The sequence below is a fragment of the Sapajus apella genome, unplaced genomic scaffold, assembly GCF_009761245.1.
Source record: "Sapajus apella isolate SASKATOON/1434 unplaced genomic scaffold, GSC_monkey_1.0 scaffold192, whole genome shotgun sequence".
NCBI classification, from domain to species: Eukaryota; Metazoa; Chordata; class Mammalia; order Primates; family Cebidae; genus Sapajus; species Sapajus apella.
The window spans coordinates 54,772-71,604 of record NW_022437132.1 but is presented as its reverse complement, the minus strand read 5'-3'; the positions used below and the strand labels follow the sequence as shown (position 1 = coordinate 71,604).

At 60.1% G+C, this 16,833-nt stretch overlaps 3 protein-coding genes across 13 annotated transcripts in view; 2 read left to right on the top strand and 1 right to left on the bottom strand.

Moving 5' to 3' along the window:
• NPRL3 (NPR3 like, GATOR1 complex subunit) overlaps positions 1–1,197 on the top strand; it is a 60,791-nt gene extending 59,594 nt beyond the window's left edge. The window contains exon 10 of the mRNA XM_032269447.1: positions 565–1,197. Coding sequence (XP_032125338.1) covers positions 565–807 — 243 coding nt within the window. The 3' untranslated portion in view covers positions 808–1,197. The remainder of the gene's footprint in view (positions 1–564) is intronic.
• The window catches only part of RHBDF1 (rhomboid 5 homolog 1), a 28,970-nt gene continuing 12,870 nt past the window's right edge, over positions 734–16,833 (top strand). For 4 of the 8 annotated variants that reach the window (XM_032269429.1, XM_032269426.1, XM_032269427.1 and 1 more), the window contains exon 1: positions 14,177–14,282. The gene's annotated coding sequence lies outside the window, so the exon portion shown is untranslated. Of the gene's footprint in view, positions 845–6,001; positions 6,457–6,582; positions 6,713–14,174; positions 14,283–16,833 lie in introns of those variants that run through there. The other 4 variants (XM_032269428.1, XM_032269430.1, XM_032269424.1 and 1 more) reach the window with 3 other exon arrangements.
• MPG (N-methylpurine DNA glycosylase) lies at positions 1,605–8,248 on the bottom strand. 4 transcript variants are annotated; one of them, XM_032269433.1, is made up of 5 exons: positions 8,127–8,194; positions 7,076–7,275; positions 6,746–6,979; positions 3,893–4,097; positions 1,605–2,049 (listed from the first exon to the last, which is right to left on the bottom strand). In XM_032269433.1, exons 2-5 carry the CDS (start codon positions 7,091–7,093, stop codon positions 1,673–1,675), a joined length of 834 nt encoding a protein of 277 aa, XP_032125324.1. In that variant the 5' UTR covers positions 7,094–7,275; positions 8,127–8,194; the 3' UTR covers positions 1,605–1,672. The 4 variants fall into 4 exon arrangements, with proteins under 4 accessions (XP_032125324.1, XP_032125322.1, XP_032125325.1 ...); XM_032269434.1 differs by lacking the exons at positions 7,076–7,275; positions 8,127–8,194 and adding exons at positions 2,238–2,344; positions 7,674–8,041 and having other exon boundaries at positions 1,607–2,049; XM_032269431.1 differs by lacking the exons at positions 7,076–7,275; positions 8,127–8,194 and adding an exon at positions 7,674–7,890.

Here is a 16,833-nt window from a genome sequence, read left to right as displayed (position 1 = left end):
ATATATAAAATTAAAAAAAAAAAAGGTCAGGCGCAGTGGCTTGTGCTTGTAATTCCAGCACTCTGGGAGGGCAAGGCAGCTGGATCACTTGAGGTCAGGAATTTGAGACCTGCCTGACCAACATATATTGAAACCCTGTCTCTGCTAAAAAGCACAAAAATTGTCCCAGCCCAGTTACTTGGGAAGCTGAGGCAGGAGAATCACTTGAACCAGGGAGGTGGAGGTTGCAATGAGCCGAGAGGGAGCCACTGCATTCCAGCCTGGGTGACAGAGCAAGACTCAAAAAAAAAAAAAAAAAAGGCAGTGACCTTTTGGCTCCAGAGTTCCATGGGACTCATCGTAGTATGAAAAAGCCACCAGCAGATTCCTAGTCCCAACGTCAGGACACAGGCTGGGGCAGCTCCGGGTCTGAACAGCTGTCCATCCTCCCACTTTGCCCTTCTGCTCAGCGGGACCATGGTGGGCATGGATCCAGGAGGCTTGCCTACCCTTGGGGGGCTATGGTGGCTGCCACCCTGCCTTGATGGCCAGCTCTGCTCAGGCTTGTGGGCAACTCAGAGCTGATCCCCAGCAGTAGCTATTTGGCAGAGGCCATTGGGGACTGGCGTCAGGTTGGCCTCAAGCCAACCCATCCTTTCCAGGCTCCTTCACTACTTCCGCGGCCGCCACCACCTGGAGGAGATTATGTACAACGAGAACACGCGGCGCTCCCAGCTGCTCATGCTCTTTGACAAGTTCCGCAGCGTGCTGGTGGTGACCACCCACGAGGACCCCGTCATTGCTGTCTTCCAGGCTCTGCTTCCCTGAGCTCAGGTGGAGGGTGGGAAGCTGCTGGGGTGTGCAGGTGGGCTCCCTCCCTGCTGAGGCTGACCCTCTTAGCCCTGAGGCCCAGCACTGGGTAGATGCCAGCCCTGGCCTGACTGAAGGCCTACAGAGCCCCACTGTTCTGGCCATGGGCGGTTCAGCTGCGGGGATGCTGCCCTCTGTGCCCCTGCGCTTCCCTCCGGTCCTAGCTGCATGCATAGACAACTCCACGCTGGACGGAGCCTGCCAGGACACTTGTCCCTAGGTGATGCTACATCCTTTTAGGTCCATGCAGGCTGTTGATTTCTGAGACCCTCCTCCTGTCCCCATACCTGCTCCCTGGAAACCCCCCGTGGCCACCCTGAAGAATATGCAGAAACACTTGTGTGGCCTGTTCCTATCTGACAGCCTTTCCTTTGTGAAGTGCCCTGTGGCCCCTTCCCCAGCACTCTCTCTCTCCACCATGCGCTTCTTCCCAGGTTGCCATGAGCCTTTCCAGGCCCAGCCCTTACCACAGTCCACATAAGTCACACACGGGCTCATAGCCAAGCTGTGACCTGGTCTTCACCATCTGGGGCACGAGAGCCTGGGCTGGCCCCGCTAGGCTGGAGCAGCCCCGTCACCTGTGCACATCTTGCTGGTGGAGGCATGGCCCACTGTGCAGGACCCCACACTGACGATTCTCCCCAGGGTCCACATTGGGCCTGGTGCAACATACTCGGGGCCCCAAGCCCTTGTGTCCTGGAGGAAGAGCTGGCTCCAGACATGTGCTGACCACCTAGGGGGACTCTGGTTAACGCAGTTTTCTAGAAATAAAACATTTATTTGTTTTTAAACAATTAAAAAGTTGTCCAGGCAGGCCCTTTGCTCAGGCCTGTGCGTTCTGCTCAGCCACTCTGTCGACCACGCTGACCCAGGGGCTGCCCTGGACATAGAAGCGCAGGGGTTTTCGGGCCCACTCCCCTGCATAGCCAATGCCCACCCGGGCTGCTGCCACTACAGCTGGTCTACTGGACTCCAGGGGGCCACGCTCCAACCATATCGCTTCATCCTGAGCCAGGTCCCTCTGGTCAAAGCTCTTGTCGATGGCCAGGGCCTGGCACAGCTTGGAGGGGCCACTGCAGAGCTCACGGTCCTTGAGGACACGGCTGGCGGTGCCTTTCCGGAGGGTGCTGCGAAGCTGACGCATGGTCTCCAGACCTTCTAGGGGCTCCAGTGCTCGCAGCAAGACACAAGCTCCGTCCCCTGTGGGATGGATGGACAGCTTGGAAGTGGAGCCTCCCTGGGCTCCTGTTCCCTTGTGCTGTGCTGCGGGGAGGGTGCAGCTGCCTTCTGCCTGGGCCAGGGACCTGCTCTGTGCACCTGCACTGTCTACTGGGTCTGACCTGGTGGGAGGGGGCTGCACATCAATTTGTACAGACCCCTCTGCCTACCTCACCATCCTCCATGCCTGCGCCATGAGGTGTGCCTCCCATGGGGACCTCTGGCTGCCACCAGCAGGCAGGGCAGCCACCACTGTGGATGCCCCCATGAAGCCAAACTGTAAAAACACATGACGAATGCTGGGTATCAGCTCCTTTCTCCCTGGCTTCCCCTGGTCTTGTGATTGGCAGCAGCTATGAGACCAGCAAAGGAAACTCCAGAGAGCCAGTCCTTGGGTGGGGTCATTCTGCCAGGAAGCAGGAAGCCCCGGGCCTAGCCAGGCCCCAGGGCTCCCCTTCTGCCTCACCCAGTCGGCATTTGTGTTGGGCAAGTGGTGGGGCTAGGGGCTGGCTTAGAGCAGCTGCCAGTGTGCGCAGGATGTTGGGAGAGCCCAGGCAATGACTCAGTGGAAAGACTGACTGCAACACCCTGCACAGGCAGAGCAGGAGGAGGCCGGCAAAGCCCCTCACTTCCCTTGGGATCCTTCCTCCAGCCTAGTCCCCTCCCTCACCAGGCCAGTCCACTTGAGAAGCCAGAGAGAGCAAACAGATGCTCCTGGGCCCAGGGCTCACTCAGGCACACAGATACCCAAATTCCCTCTGTCCTGCATGTTTGGAAAGGCCACTCAGCTTTTTGGCTGGGAACAATGAGAACCTGGACCCTGGCCAGAGAAGCCCTGGCCCTCCAGCAAGGCAGCTCCCTGGGGACACCTGCTCTGACTCACCTGTGCATCCCTGGCCCTCCAGCCACCTGGCGTCAAAGGCTTGGCCCGAGGGTGGCCAAGCCAGTCCCCATTCTGGGGCAGTAGCCATATAAGCCTCTGCATCGGCAGCCAGAGGCCAGCACTGCTGGACAAAGCCATGCCCTCTGTCAGAGCCAGCAAGTGTGGCATTCCTGAGAGCAGATACCCTTAAGCAGCGAGTTTTCAAAGCATTTTAAGGTAAAATCAAGGCCAAGCAAAGCCTTTCAGTTCCCATCCGTTCTGTCATTCCCCCAGTGCTTCCAGCTCACCAGGTGGGGTGCCCGGTGCCCCCCCAACTCACCTCAGTAGGAAGGAGCAGGACCCTCTACATCCCTGTGGGTGCAGGACACATGCCCCTCATTGTCTCACTGAGCCCCCACAGAGCTGCCTGCAAAAGAGTGACAGCCTGGCCACCCTCACCAGCACACCCTCCTGTCCTGGCTCCTTCACACAGAACACATCCAAGTCCCACATCCTGATAAAAACACGACCCCTTTGATCTCTTCCTGCCAAACCTCCCTGTCCTCACCTACTCCTCCGCCCCCAAGCCCCACCACCGCCTGCTGTGCGTGCAAACTACTCCGTCCGTGGCGGCCTGACCACTCTGCTCTGCTCGGCACTGCAATCCTCCTCCTCAAACCAGCTCCGCATCCTCAAGTGCTGCCTCCATCAAGGGCAGCTGACAACTGTGTCCTCAGCCTCCTTTCTGCCTCCACTCCAACCAACCCTTTCTGCCCCTCTAACCAACCTTGCCCCGTCAATGCAGCCAGAGCTCCTGAAACCCTGACCTGGCCCTGGAAATGGCACTTCTTTGCTCAAATGCCTGCCCCTCCTCAGTCCTGCTGGGGTCGCCTGGCTGCTAGCTGACGGAGCTCTGCCAGCTCTCCAGCCCCCTCAACCACCGACCCCCCCAGCACTGCTCACCCTGGCTGGAGATGTTCATGCAGAAGTACATGCCGTAAATGATGTACACGTACAGGGTCCCTGGTTTCATGAACATGCCTCGGTTGCGGGGGGTCTGCCGGCCACCCCTTGAGTGGGCAGCTTCATCCTCTGGCCCCAAGTATGCTTCAGTCTCCACGATGCGGCCCCGGAGCTCTGTGCCATTAGGAAGTCGCCGGACTAGGACCTGTGGGGAGTCAGTTTCTGCTCAGGGCAGGAAGGGATGGGGGTCTACTCACCCTAAGTTTCTAGCCTGGACCTCATCTCCCCAGCTCAGGGTGTATCAGCCACCCAGGTCTAGCCAGGGACCTTGCCCCATCTCCATCCTGCCTCTTCTCTTGCTCCTGCTCAGAGCCTGATTGTGGCTGTTGAGGCTACCAGCTGTCTCCTCCAGGGACCACCAGACTGCAGGCTGAAGACACCTCAGGCCACAGCCAGGGCTGGGCTGGCAATCGGCAGCGTGGATTCACCTTGCAGGTCGACCTTCAAGTCCTCTCAGCAGGGCCTTCCTCCTTTCTGAAGTACCCTGGAGCATTCAGCATGAGGCCAGGCATCACGGGAGGCACAGGACCTCAAGGATGTCCCCATACCAGCTGCCTGGGAAATCCCAGAGCCTGTGAAGTCCCCTAAACCTGGGATGCTGAGGTGGCCACAAAGGACCCTCATATTCAGCGCCCACCCTCCAGCATTAAGGCCTTTCTCCACAGTTGTGCCCAGTGCTCTGCTCGGAGCCCCAGGTATAAGGCTTCACAGCAGAGCACTGGGGACCAGCCACATCCCCAGCACCTGTCTCCTTTTCAGGCCAGAGGAGTCAGCTGGACAGCCAGGCCATCTTCACCTCAGCCCAGGAAGCCTTGTGGTGCCATGGTCAGTATCTCCAGTAGGAGAGGAGGGGCACCGGGGCTTAGATGCTCGCTGGGGGGAGCATTGAGGCCTTCCTGGAGATAGGGTGGAGGGAAGAAGGGGGTCAGTGCCTGTGATGGAAGCCCAGAAATCCTTAGGCAACCAAAGCCACGAGGACAGAAGTGAACCAGCCAGGCTTGGCGAGACCATGTCCAGGGGAGAAAGGGTGGCCCTGTTCCATTTTCCCTGGAGCTTGGAGGGAGTGCCTCTCCAATGACTTCACTCTGCACACTTCTGTGCCTCCATGGGGGCACACTGTGGGGCCCAACTACCTTTCTGGAGAGGAGGTTCCCACAGCCCTTTTCTGCTTCCTGTTCCATCCCAAATTTCTGATCTGGATTTCACTCTGATACCATTTTCACCAATGGCAGATACTGGGACCTCTCACCCCTCCTCACTGCCATTACAAACCCACAAACCCCTGTTTCTTGCTGGTGGAGCCTCCTGGGGGAGACCACACCCTCCTTAGCCCAGAGAGTGGCCTGGGTTTTCATGGTAACTCACTGCAGTGACTCTTTTAGGGATGAGTGCATGGCCCAAGTCTGGTTGAGGACTCTGCAAGGACACCCACTGGGAGGTTATGGAGAGGGACACACCGGGTGAGACACTGTCTTCTCTGCTGGACATCATCTTGTCCACCAGTGGGCTCAAGTGGGCATGACTGTGGCCTGCCAAGGATGCTGAGTAGACAAATGTATTGTGGCCCCTGATGCCACCCTGGGCCCTCACCCTGATCCTGGGATGTACCTGCCACATGCGATGTTTTGTTGTATCACAAATGCCCATTACTTAAGGTGCTTGCAGAAGGATCCTCATGGGGACACAATGTTGTCTGTTCTCCACAATGTCTAGGGTCTGCTCCTTTAACACCCAATTCCGGGCACTGGTATTTCTCTCGGTGATTTTTTTTTTTTTTTTTTTTGAGATGGAGTTTCGCTCTTGTTATCCAGGCTGGAGTGCAATGGCGCGATCTCGGCTCACCGCAACCTCCGCCTCCTGGGTTCAGGCAATTCTCCTGCCTCAGCCTCCTGAGCAGCTGGGATTACAGGCACACGCCATGATGCCCAGCTAATTTTTTGTAGTTTTAGTAGAGACGGGGTTTCACCGTGTTGACCAGGATGGTCTCGATCTCTTGACCTCGTGATCCACCCGCCTCTGCCTCCCAAAGTGCTGGGATTACAGGCGTGAGCCACCGCGCCCGGCTCTCTCGGTGATTTTAACCTAAAAGTAGGCTGGCACTGCTATTTCTCTTCTTGGTGATTTTAACCTAAAAGGCGGCTCACTGCAGGACAAAGGGAAGGCTTTGGAGACCCCGAAGAACCAGAAACGCAGGCCTGGAGCTTTTGCATTCAGGAACAACACCCAGTCGGTGCTCCCAACAGATCCAGTCAGGATGCCACAGCTGTGTGAGCACCAGCTTGTGGGGACGGGCTGGAACACAGGCCCCACCGGGATGGGCCCTGGCAGTCCCTGCCTCTAACTCTAAGTCTGATTGGCAGATCCCAGACCCTGGACCTACACTGAGCTGCAGGGGCCCTGGGAAGCCAGCACTGCACTGTGGGCCACTGCAGTGGGAAGGGGCAGCCCAACACTGGCCACGGCCACAGTTCCCACGTGTGGAAAGACTGTGAGGTGGATTCCCGGTGAGGAAGGCTAACGGTGCAAGTGCTCCTGCCCTAGATGCCCGGAGCAGGGGGGGGGCGGGTAGACAGTGGCACCCTTGCTCCACCCTGGGCAGGCGGCACTGACAATCTCCACATTCTTCCCAGATGATCTCAGGCAACTGAGGTGAAGCTATCCAGGGACCAGTGTGAGCAAAGCAGCTAACTGCATGGACAAGGAGGACTAACCAGGGGCCAAGCCCAGCAGGCAGCAGTTCAGGGACAACTGCAGTGACAGGTACTTGAGGAGCGACTAGGACATTTACATTACCTGTCCCAGAAACGCCTGGGCCAGGGTGACTGCCGGCTGGTCAAAAAACTCCGACCCCAGTCGAGTAAGGTGGCCCTTTGGGCTTGAGAAATAGATGCTGCGGTGTGGGCCCAGGGTGGTGGGTGGTCCCAAGCAGGGCTCCTTGGGGCAGGGTGCCTGGGCTGCATAGGATGGGCTCTGCGGCCGCTCCGCTTTGTCTGCTTGCTGCTTTTTCTGCCCCGTCCTTCGGGAAGACTAATGGGAAAAAAAAATGTAAGCATCAGAATAGGAGAGGACAGACAGCAGTGTGGTGAGGTCAGGCTGGGGAGCTCAAGGACTGGATTCGACCACCTGCCTCAGTTTCTTCATCTACAAAGTAGTGCTGACTGCCCTGCGGGTTGTTATGACACACACACAGTGCTACCTCCACACACTGGAGGCCTCAGGGAGTGGTCACATCTGAGGGTGGATGGCTGCTGCTGGTAGCAGGGTGGCTGCTCTGCCCCACGTATGTGGGGGGTACACAGCGTGGGGGACCGGGGCTGCATGACCTTGGGAGCGGATGGGGGCCCGAGCCTTGGACAGCAGGGCTGGTGCCCTCTGATTCCCACGCATCGTGCAGGCCCCAAGCAAACGTCTGAGCTGGTTTCTGGAACCCTGCCCTTTCATCCAACCCCGACCAGGAATTCAAAACACAGCCAGAACCTTGGCGGGGCCTTAGCAGGGATCCCACTGCGCCAGATTCCCTGGAATGGCCCCCAAGGCCTGAAACACAGGGAGGGGTGAGCACTGTGGTGACCGCTGGCCTGGCCCCATCCCATGGGCTCAGGGCCCCTAACTGTCCTCTGCTTCATGGCCCAGGTTGGATAACGAGCAAGTGGGACAAAGGTAAAGTCTCCTGAGGGACTACGAGGGTCTGCTGAAACCCAGCGGGCCACCAGCCTCCCACCTGTGGCCTCCCCATAGGCAAGGGAGCCTGACCACAAATCCTCAGCTGTTCCGGGGCCAGAGGAGGAGGGAAGATGAAGGCGGAGGGTGAGCGCCGGCCTGGCAGCACCCAAGTCCTCCTGGCATGGGAGACATGCATTATTTTTAACGGGAGTGCTGACGTTCATGTCGAATTGAGACCGCCAGTCGGCCTGGAACGCACGCTCACGTGACCGTCTCCTCAGTTCGGCCCGCGCTGCCACCGCGCCGTGCGCCCAGCCCCCGGGCGCTGCGGCCCCTGCTCTCGGTCCGATCTTGGCCCTCGGCCCGCCCTGGCACGCTCTGGCTCTGCCTTGAACCCCCGGGGCGGTGGGCGGTGCGCCCGTCCCAGGCTCTCCGGGTCCAGCGGCCGCGCTCAGCGCGGCGCCTTGGGGTGGGCCGTCTGTTCCGCGGTGCGTCCGAGGAGCGAGCTCACCTGGGCCCCGCTGCGTGCGGGCATCCGGCGGCTTGGGCCGGGGCTTCGTGGGGCTCGGACGCCGGCGCGGAGCAGCCGCTGAGCCCGGAAGGGGAGCTGGGACCGGGATGGAGCCGGCGCCTGCGCGGAAGGGGACGGAAGCCGGGAAGGGAGGGGCCGGAGCGCCGGAAACGGGCTGCGCCCCCGGGGCGGGGCGCACCACACGGAGGCGGGTCTTCTCAGAGCCCTCGGTCAGTTCTGGAGCGGCGCCCGGGCCTGGTGCGGTGCCTGCGGAGCGGGAGCGGGCCCCCCGCCGTGCCCCAGTGACCGGGCCTGCGCCCCCGCCTGCGCCCTGGTCGCCCCGCGGCCTCAGAGCGCACCCCGCCAGCCGGTGGTCACACCGCAGAGAGAACGGGTCCACTGTGAACCTGCCTGGGTCCTCGCGGGGCCCGGGCCGAGTGGTCGTGCTTTGGGGGAGGGGCAGGCGCAGACGTGTTTTCCGGTGGGATGTCTGCGGAGTGCGCGCCTGGGAGGCCGCCCCAGCTGTGGTCGGAATGGGCCAAGGAATCCCTGTCCAGGAAGTGGACGCCCTTGGGCCGGGGTCGTCACCGACTGGTGGGAGGAAGGAAGGAGGGAGCGGCGCGGATTCTGTCTCTGCAGTGGAGCCCCCATCCGTCTTTCCGCCCAAGGATGCTGAAGCTCGCCCACGTTCTGGGTTGTGCGTGCTGGAGCGCAGCCAGCCTCCTCTAGAGGCTGAGGCCAGCCCAGGGCTGAACACGGCCTGGCAGTGCGCAGCCGCCCTGTGCTTTTGATGCCTCCCCAGCGGCCCAGCGCCTGCTGCGCCTGTAACCTCTCAAGTCAGATCCATGCGCCTAGGGAGGGGCAGGGACGGTGCTTGGTGCAGTGGAAGGAAGGGCCTAGGGGACGGGCCCTGAGGGGGCTGGGCACACTGCTGGCTCCCATGGCTCATGGCAGCCCCAGCACCCAGCAGAGCCCTCCCGAACTTCTGGCCGCTTGAGGGTTTATCTGGATCTGCAGGGCCCCTCCCCTATGGCAGGCACAGTCCGACCCCACAACCCACCTCTGCCGTGTAAGAACCCTTGAGGGGCTTTTCCTGAGCTGTCTTTGTTATCTGTGACCCTGGTCCTGGAAAGGGGCATCTGAAAAGGCCTTGAAGAGCGGTCGGGCATCTGGCAGTGTCAGCTGGGAGACGCTGGGCAGGGCAGATGCACAGGCCGTGTGCCTGGAGCCCTCAGATGAGTGTGACACCTGGTCCTACAGAAAGGCTAACAGGGAGGACCCTGGTCTCCAACTGCATCTTCTCCTCTGACCAGCCGCCCCACCGCCATGGGCCTCAGCCAGGACTTCCTGGGGAGGGAGGGGCCATCAGCCGCCTGCTGGAAGCCACCAGCTGTTTGTAGCCCAGTGTACTGCTTGGTGGGGGGGGCAATGTGTCATAAATCCATGTTTATAAAGCAGGCCTGGATGTGATCCCACACCCTCCCTGCTTATCCCCTGCTATGCAGCCCAAACAATGCCTCTCTCCTTCCTGTGGGAACAGCCTCCCATCCCCCCCAGTCTCCCCCTCAATCTAGCGAGGAAACTGAGGCCCCAGTTGAGCCTTTATCTTCTTGATGGGCAGGGACAGGGTGGATGTTGCTTTGTACTTACATTTATTCTGATTTTACAAGTGATACATGATCCTTGTAGAAATCATGGGGAGTCCAGAGGCGTGTTTTTATCCCCCCATTTCTGATGAGGAAAGAGACTCAAGAGGGCAGACTGGCCCCTGCCCCAGGAGGAGAAGGGGCGGCGCCAGGGCGCCAGCAACCAACTTCTCCAGATGTTCTGGCCTGAGTGCCGGGGCTTGTGCAACCCCACTTCCTGGTTTGTGGTCTAAAGCTCCCACCACAGGCTGGAAGTAGTGGGATGAGCGTTCCAGCTGTGGCCTGCAGAGTGGGCTGGCGGGCTGGTCCGCAGCGAGAGGAGGTGGTGCCAGGTGAGAAGAGGGGGCCTGGGGCCTCCTCTGTTCCTATTTTGCCTCAGTGATGGGCTGGAATAGGCTTGGTGGAGGAGTCAAGGGTATCAGTTGAAGATGGAGATGAGGACACCCTTGAGGCTTTGAAAGGAGTCAAGGCGGGGCCGGGCACGGTGGCTTACGCCTATAATCCCGGCACTTTGGGAGGCTGAGGCAGGTGGATCATGAGGTCAAGAGTTCAAGACCAGCCTGGCCAACATGGTGAATCTGTGTCTCTACTAACAATACAAAAATCAGCTAGGCGTGGTGGCACGTGCCTGTAAATCACAGCTACTTGGAAGGCTGAGGCAGGAAAATTGCTTGAACCCAGGAGGTAGAGGTTGCAGTGAGCCAAGATTGTGCCACTGCACTTCAGCCTGGGTGACAGAATAAGACTTCATGCGGGATGGGGAGGGGAGGAAAGACAGGGCATGGTGGCTTATGCCTGTATGTAATCCCAGCACTTTGGGAGGCCGAGGGCAGGGTGCGGATCACCTGAAGTCATGAGTTTGAGACCAGCCTGGCCAACATGGTGAACTTCCCATCTCCACTAAAAATACAAAAAACTAGCTGGGTTTGGTGGCACATGGCTGCAATTCCAGTTACTCGGGAGACTGAGGCAGGAGAATCACTTGAACCCAGGAAGTAGAGGTTGCAATGAGCTGAGATCGCGCCACTGCACTCTAGAATGGGTGACAGAGTGAGACTCCATCTCAAAAATAAAAAAAGGAGGCAAGGAAATCAAGGCTAGTATTAGTATTCCAGTGAGCAGCCCTGGCTCCCCACCTCCACGACAGGCCATAGGCTGCGGAGGGGCTGGAGCTGCCTCTAGCTATAGGAGGTGTGGCTATCAGTCAGTCACTGAAGCCTTTGTAAGCAAGTCCTTGAGAGATGTGGCTTCATCGGCTGCAGAGGCCAGGATTCCAGTATCATCCCCACGGCCCCATGGTGCCCAGCACACTACCTCCATCTCTCTCTGATGGTGGGGGTGCTGACAGCTGTTGAAGCAGTGTCAGCTCAGAAGCCTTGGGCTCCTCTACAGCCGTGAGCTGACTGCTTCCCAGTAGGATGGCTGCTGGCCTCTTCACTGGTCTCTGGGGTCCTCTGTGTCCAGCAAGCCCTGAAGGGTCAAAGCTTCCTTGGGCAGAGAAGGCGGCCACTGGGCAGGCTGAAGTGGGTGTGTGTGTTCTGCATCCTCCCTGCCTGGGGCTGAGCTGCCAGTACTGCTGGGTCCTGGGCCCAGGTGCTTCTGGGAACCCCTTGCTAAACCCTGGGATATGGGGAGGGGGCAGCTGCCTCAGAAATAGCCTATGACTTCAGGCCACTGGCTGGCCTGGCCCACTTCTGCCTCTTCCCCCAATAGCCAGGAACTGGTCATGGGCCCATCCCTGCAGCTCTGCTCCCCATGCAGGAGCAGTTTCTTCTGATCCTTCCAGGGATTTTCCAAAGCCCAGGGTCTGACCCCTTGGGGTGGTTACCTGTGGCCTAGAAACTGAGCTGAGGATTTTGGAGTAGCTGTTGGGAACTCCTCTTACTGGTCAGGGCTCCTATTACCTGGTGTCCTGGTGTGAGGTCCACAAACTCGTCCATGTGGACTGGGTACAGTCAGTCCTGAGCACATGTATATCGACCCTCCTCTGGTCATCCTTTTTGGAAATAGATGCTCGGTGCCACAAGGAAAGGATTAACACTGAGAAAAAGGATCTCTGAGCAACACAGTTTTTACCTCCTGGACTGCAGGATGGGTACTTCTGGGGGCCATGATACCACTCCCCTCAGTCCAGGAGGTAAAAATTGCGTTGCTAAAAGATCCTTTGTCTCAGTGCTAATTTTTCTCAGGAGGCCAGAGTGGGCTGAGAGCCTGGGGATTCCTGGACACAGGCTCTGAGGTGGGGATTTGCCTGCAGGGGCAGACTGGGGTGTGCTCCTTGGTGGGGGATGTTTCAGCCCTGAGCCAGCTGAGGCTGGTGCTCCTGGCAGCTGGCAATGAGTGTCTGGGTCTTGGAGCAGGTCTGGGTGGAGCCTGACAGCAGAAGGAGACCTGCTGACACCAGATGCCCAGCTGTGGCATGCCTTGGAGGCAAGCCTAGGCCCCAGCTTTCCAAAGAGGACACCCTAGCTGGCCCTGCCAGCCTTGTCTGGGCATCCAGGCCCGGTAGGGCTTGACTATCCCTGGCAGGGGTCAAGAATGCTAGGCATGGAGACTGTCCTGTCCCTGGCTGTGAGCCTGGCATGGGTGAGGTGGCACGTGCAGGATACCGGAGCTCTGAGTGTTGGCATGGGGGCAGGCTCCCTTTCACCCAGTGTCCCTGATGCATGGGCAGTCATCCCCCCAGTGGAGTTCCCCTCCAAAGCTTTCATTGTCTTCTTCTACAGGAGTAGGATGTTGGTATTGCTTGTGTTCGGAGAGGCCCACTATGTGCAGGTACCGCCTTATCCCACGGTGTGGACAAGGATCTGGGCAGAGGATGCTTACCCAGGCTCTGGGATCTACCGGTAAGTGTACCAGCACCTTTAGTTCATATTGTCACCTTTCTTTTTTTTTTTTTTTGGAGACGGAGTTTCACTCTTGTTACCCAGGCTGGAGTGCAATGGCGCGATCTCCGCTCATCGCAACCTCCGCCTCCTGGGTTCAGGCAATTCTCCTGCCTCAGCCTCCTGAGTAGTGGGATTACAGGCATGCGCCACCATGCCCAGCTAATGTTTTGTATTTTTAGTAGAGACGGGGTTTCACCATGTTGACCAGGATGGTCTCGATCTCTTGACCTCGTGATCCACCCGCCTCGGCCTCCCAAAGTGCTGGGATTACAGGCTTGAGCCACCGCGCCTGCCGTTGCCTTTCTTTTCTGTAGCCCAGGACCAGGCCATTGTCTGCGTTGGGCACTGGGTGCAACAGCTCAGTTTGGAGAGGGCTGGTGCCTCCCAGGCCCAGAGGATGGCACTGAAGCCGCAGCAGCCTTGTGACCAGCACAGGGCCTGAAGATACATTTTTCCGAGGCCTGAGGGACCACTCTCTAGAGGGGTCCTTATGGATCCATGGGAAGAAGGGATCCCTGCACCCTCTATCCAGAAGAAGCCTCGGCCCCCTCACCACTCAGAGCTCCTGGACAGCCTGCCTGTACTCTGCTGGCACCCCTGTCCCCCCTCCCCTGGGTCAGCCCACCCAGTATCAGGAGGCAAATGCTGGGTAGCTCCCACCAGCCCCAGCTGAAAGCAGAGGGCCATTTTGAGTCCAACCCAGAGAGTGCAGGGATATGAGCCCACCCCAGGGTGGTGGCTGAGCTCTGAGACGGTGAGAAGAGCCCAGAGTGGACAGCAGACATGGTGCTGCCTCTGCTCAGTGGCTTCAGGTGGGGCCGGTGCGGCCTGGCCTGAGTGCCTGCTGGGGTAGCAGGGCTTCTGGGGGTGGGGGCGCGGGGCCTGGGAACGGACAGTTGCTCCAGTTCTGAGCTGAATGTGTGCATTACTGTACAATTTTGTGTGCACATGTGTGAGTGGCATGAGTACATACCCATGAAAGATGTACATGAGTAGGTGGGTGCATGTGAGTGTGTGCTTGGGTGAGCCCATGAAATGCATGAAGTGAATGAAGGTGGGGCGTGTCTGAGTGATCAGTGGCGTGTGCGCAGGTATGTGTGGGTGACTGTGGGATACAGGACTCATCAGTGTGGGCCTCTGGAGGAGGTCTGGTTTAGGGGAGCCAGGGATACCCACCCATCCTCCACTCTGCCCCCACCTGCCCTCTCTCCGTAGTCCCCATCCACTCAGCACAAACCAGGGCAGGACAGGTCGGGCCTCAATCTGGAGCCAGGGAGAGGTGGAGCTGCCCATCGCTGATGCTCCCACCAGGCCCTCCGTCCCGCCAAGGCGCTCGCGACCTCAGCCACAGGTGTCCTTCCTCGCGAACGGACAATGGGGAGAGCGGAGCCCAGCGGCCTTCCCGGAGGAGGTGACTGGAGTCGGGCAGGCGGGCGGCGCGCATTCCTGAGCCCTGAGTCAGCGCGGCCGCCCCCTCCGGCCGGGCCCGCCCCCGGCGCGCACGCCCCTCGCTCCATGGCATTCCCGGGCGGGCGGGGACTCGGCGCGGGCGCCCTCCCGGCCAGCAGCGGCAGCCCCTCCTCCCCGGCGCCCTCCGGACCCCCCAAGGACCCCCGGCGGCGGTGAGTGAGCGCGGCCGGGAGCGCAGGGCTCCGCGGGCTGGCGGGCTCCGGGGCTGCGTCCGTCAAACGCGGGGCGCGTTCTCAGCACCCGGTGGCCGGAGCTGCTCTGAGCGGCCGGGGCCCTGTCGGGGCCGGGGCCGGGGCCGGGGAGGGATCGCGGCGAGCCCTGCTGGGGCGGCAGGACTTTTCTTCCCGGAGTTTCCCGAGTCACCCGCGGAGGCGGCCCAGCCCCGGATTCCTACCCCGGAGCGCCGCAAAAATAGCCCGTGGCCGGATTAGCAGTCCCGGCGGCCTGGCTGGGCCGGACAGCTCGGCTCCAGCCTCCGCCCAACAGCTGAGGGTTGCAGGAGCGGGACGCTGAGTCCGGGGGTGCCTAGGCTCCTCTGAGCTCCCAGCCCCCCTACATTGTCCTTCCCGGCCAACACCGGTGGGTGGTGTCTCCAAGTCGAAACTCCAGCTCAGGGCGGGATCATCCCTGTCCCAGCCGCCCTCCCCAACGGGAATAGCCAGAGCAGTGGAGCTGGGGTGGGGGACTGACTCCACCTTCTGCCCCAGGGCACTGACTCCCCCATCTGTAAACATGGAAACTCCAGGGTGGGCTAGGAGCGACTCCCACAGACAGACCCTCACCCTGTGCCAGAAGCCAGCAGAGACAGGCCTTCTCCCAGCTGGGGCGACAGCCAGACCCCAGGTGCTCAGGGCACTGGCAGAGGGGTGGCTGTCATGCTGGGGGCGTGTTTGCGGGGCTGGGTGCGGAATGGGCGGGGAAATCTTCCCTGGCCCCCCAAGGCCTGCTCCCCACCCAGGTGGTCCTGACCAGAGTTCCTTCTGTGCCTGCAGCTTGAGACTGAATGTGTCTGTCTGGGTGGGTGGGGTCTAGTTCTGGAGGCCTTACTCCTATCCTGGGAACCCCCACCCCCCCCAACGGGACTTCCTGTTGGAGACCGGGGGAAGATTCAAGGATGAAACTGGCTTTTCAGGTTTGACCCAGCTAGATGCCTAGGCAGTCCCAGGCTGGGTTCTCCCGCCCCTGTGGAGCCAGCTGCAATCCCCTTGCCCCCACCCCAAGGGTGGGCGGAAGCCAGTAACCAAGGAGCTGGCTGGGGCTCAAGGGGTCCCTGAGGCGGAGCCAACCGGGGTTCATTCTGGGCAAGCTGGGTCCCTTTTCCTGAGAAAGGGGCAGTGGCAAATGGGGTACATGGGAGTCTGGTGGTCCCAGATTGCAGGCACTGGGCCTCAGACCCTTTCCCAGCCCTTCCAAGCAGCTTTCACTGGCTGGCTGGCCTCCACTGCACAGACAGGCCCCCGGAGCAGCGTGGGGGATTGCTGTCATCCCTCAACCAGCACCCCTCATGAGCTGGCTCTTGGTTCAGCGGGAGTCACCCAGGTCTCTCCTGTTTTTCAGGATCTTCCCAGCTACAGTCCCTGCTCAGGGCACCCCTAGTTGCTCTTGGCTGTGAGGGCCTCCCCTGCACTGGCTCCAGATCCCCCACCTCCGTGTCTGTGCCAGGATCACAATTTGCCCAATGATTGAATTCCTTGGCTCCTGCTTGTGTTTTGAGTTGGGTGATTTTGGGGGTGACTCCTTCCTCCTTCAACTGAGATGCCCCTGATAGAGCAGGTGGCATGGAATCTTAGAGGGGTCTGACAGCCCTCCACAGCCACGAGGCTGAACAACCCAGGTGTTCTGTTTTGTCCTCTGGGGTGTGCAGCGAGGGGCAGCTGGGGCAGGCAGACAGAGTCCCTTCCACCACCGCTCCTGGGCAGACCTGGCCCAAGGCTTTGAACTCCCTTAGAGGCTCTGAGACCTTAGGCAGTGATGGGCTTCTTTGAGCCTCAGTTTCTTTATCTGTAAGATGGATACGGAGTACCCCCTCCCAGGGTTTACACAGACCACTGTGATCAGTCGGGATCTGGTTTGAGGAAGGTGAGCCAACTGCTGAGTGCTGAAGCCATTTCTGCTCTGACTTGGTCCAGTCCTGTCCTGCGGCTGGTGGGTCCCAGGAGGGGGTTGTGGGGTTACTGAGCCCAAGGGTGCCTGGGCACCAGGGAGCATGTGCATAGGGTCAGTCAGGGACACCTCTGGAGGGCTCTGACTGGTGACTGGGCTGCCCATCTGTCCTCTGGCCAGACGTGTGCATGGGGTGTGGGCCTCTCCCACCTCCAGCCTGGAGAGGGTGCTTTTGCCTAGCTCCTGGGACCCAGCTAGACTCCAGACTGGGGACTAGAGGTGTCCAGCTCACCAGGCAGCTTACACCCAGAAACTGGTGTAGCTGAGTCCTTGCTGCCGTCCCCTTTCTGACCGTGCGGCCTGGACAGGTCCCATGACCTGCCCTTGGTGTCCCCTGGCTCCCAGGTGTGTCTGACATGTCAGCCCCTGTCAGACCCAACTGAGGCAGGGATTTGGCTCTGGTGACCCCAGTGCCATGGGGCAGCGTCCTACCCCCTCCCCATTGCCGGCCCCTTGACCTCCCTGGGCACTACTCTCCCCGGTCAGGGCTGGAATGTCAGTGGCATCAGGGATTCCTGTGTCTCCAGGCCCTAGGGCGTC

Coding starts and splice junctions, on each gene's coding strand:
- MPG (XM_032269431.1), bottom strand. CDS start 7,811: ATGCATGTCTCCCATGCCAGGAGGACTTGGGTGCTGCCAGGCCGGCGC. Junction 6,980..7,673: donor TGCCTATGGGGAGGCCACAG/GTGGGAGGCTGG, acceptor TTTTCCCATTAG/TCTTCCCGAAGGACGGGGCA. Junction 4,098..6,745: donor CCCAGGCGTTTCTGGGACAG/GTAATGTAAATG, acceptor GACTCCCCACAG/GTCCTAGTCCGGCGACTTCC.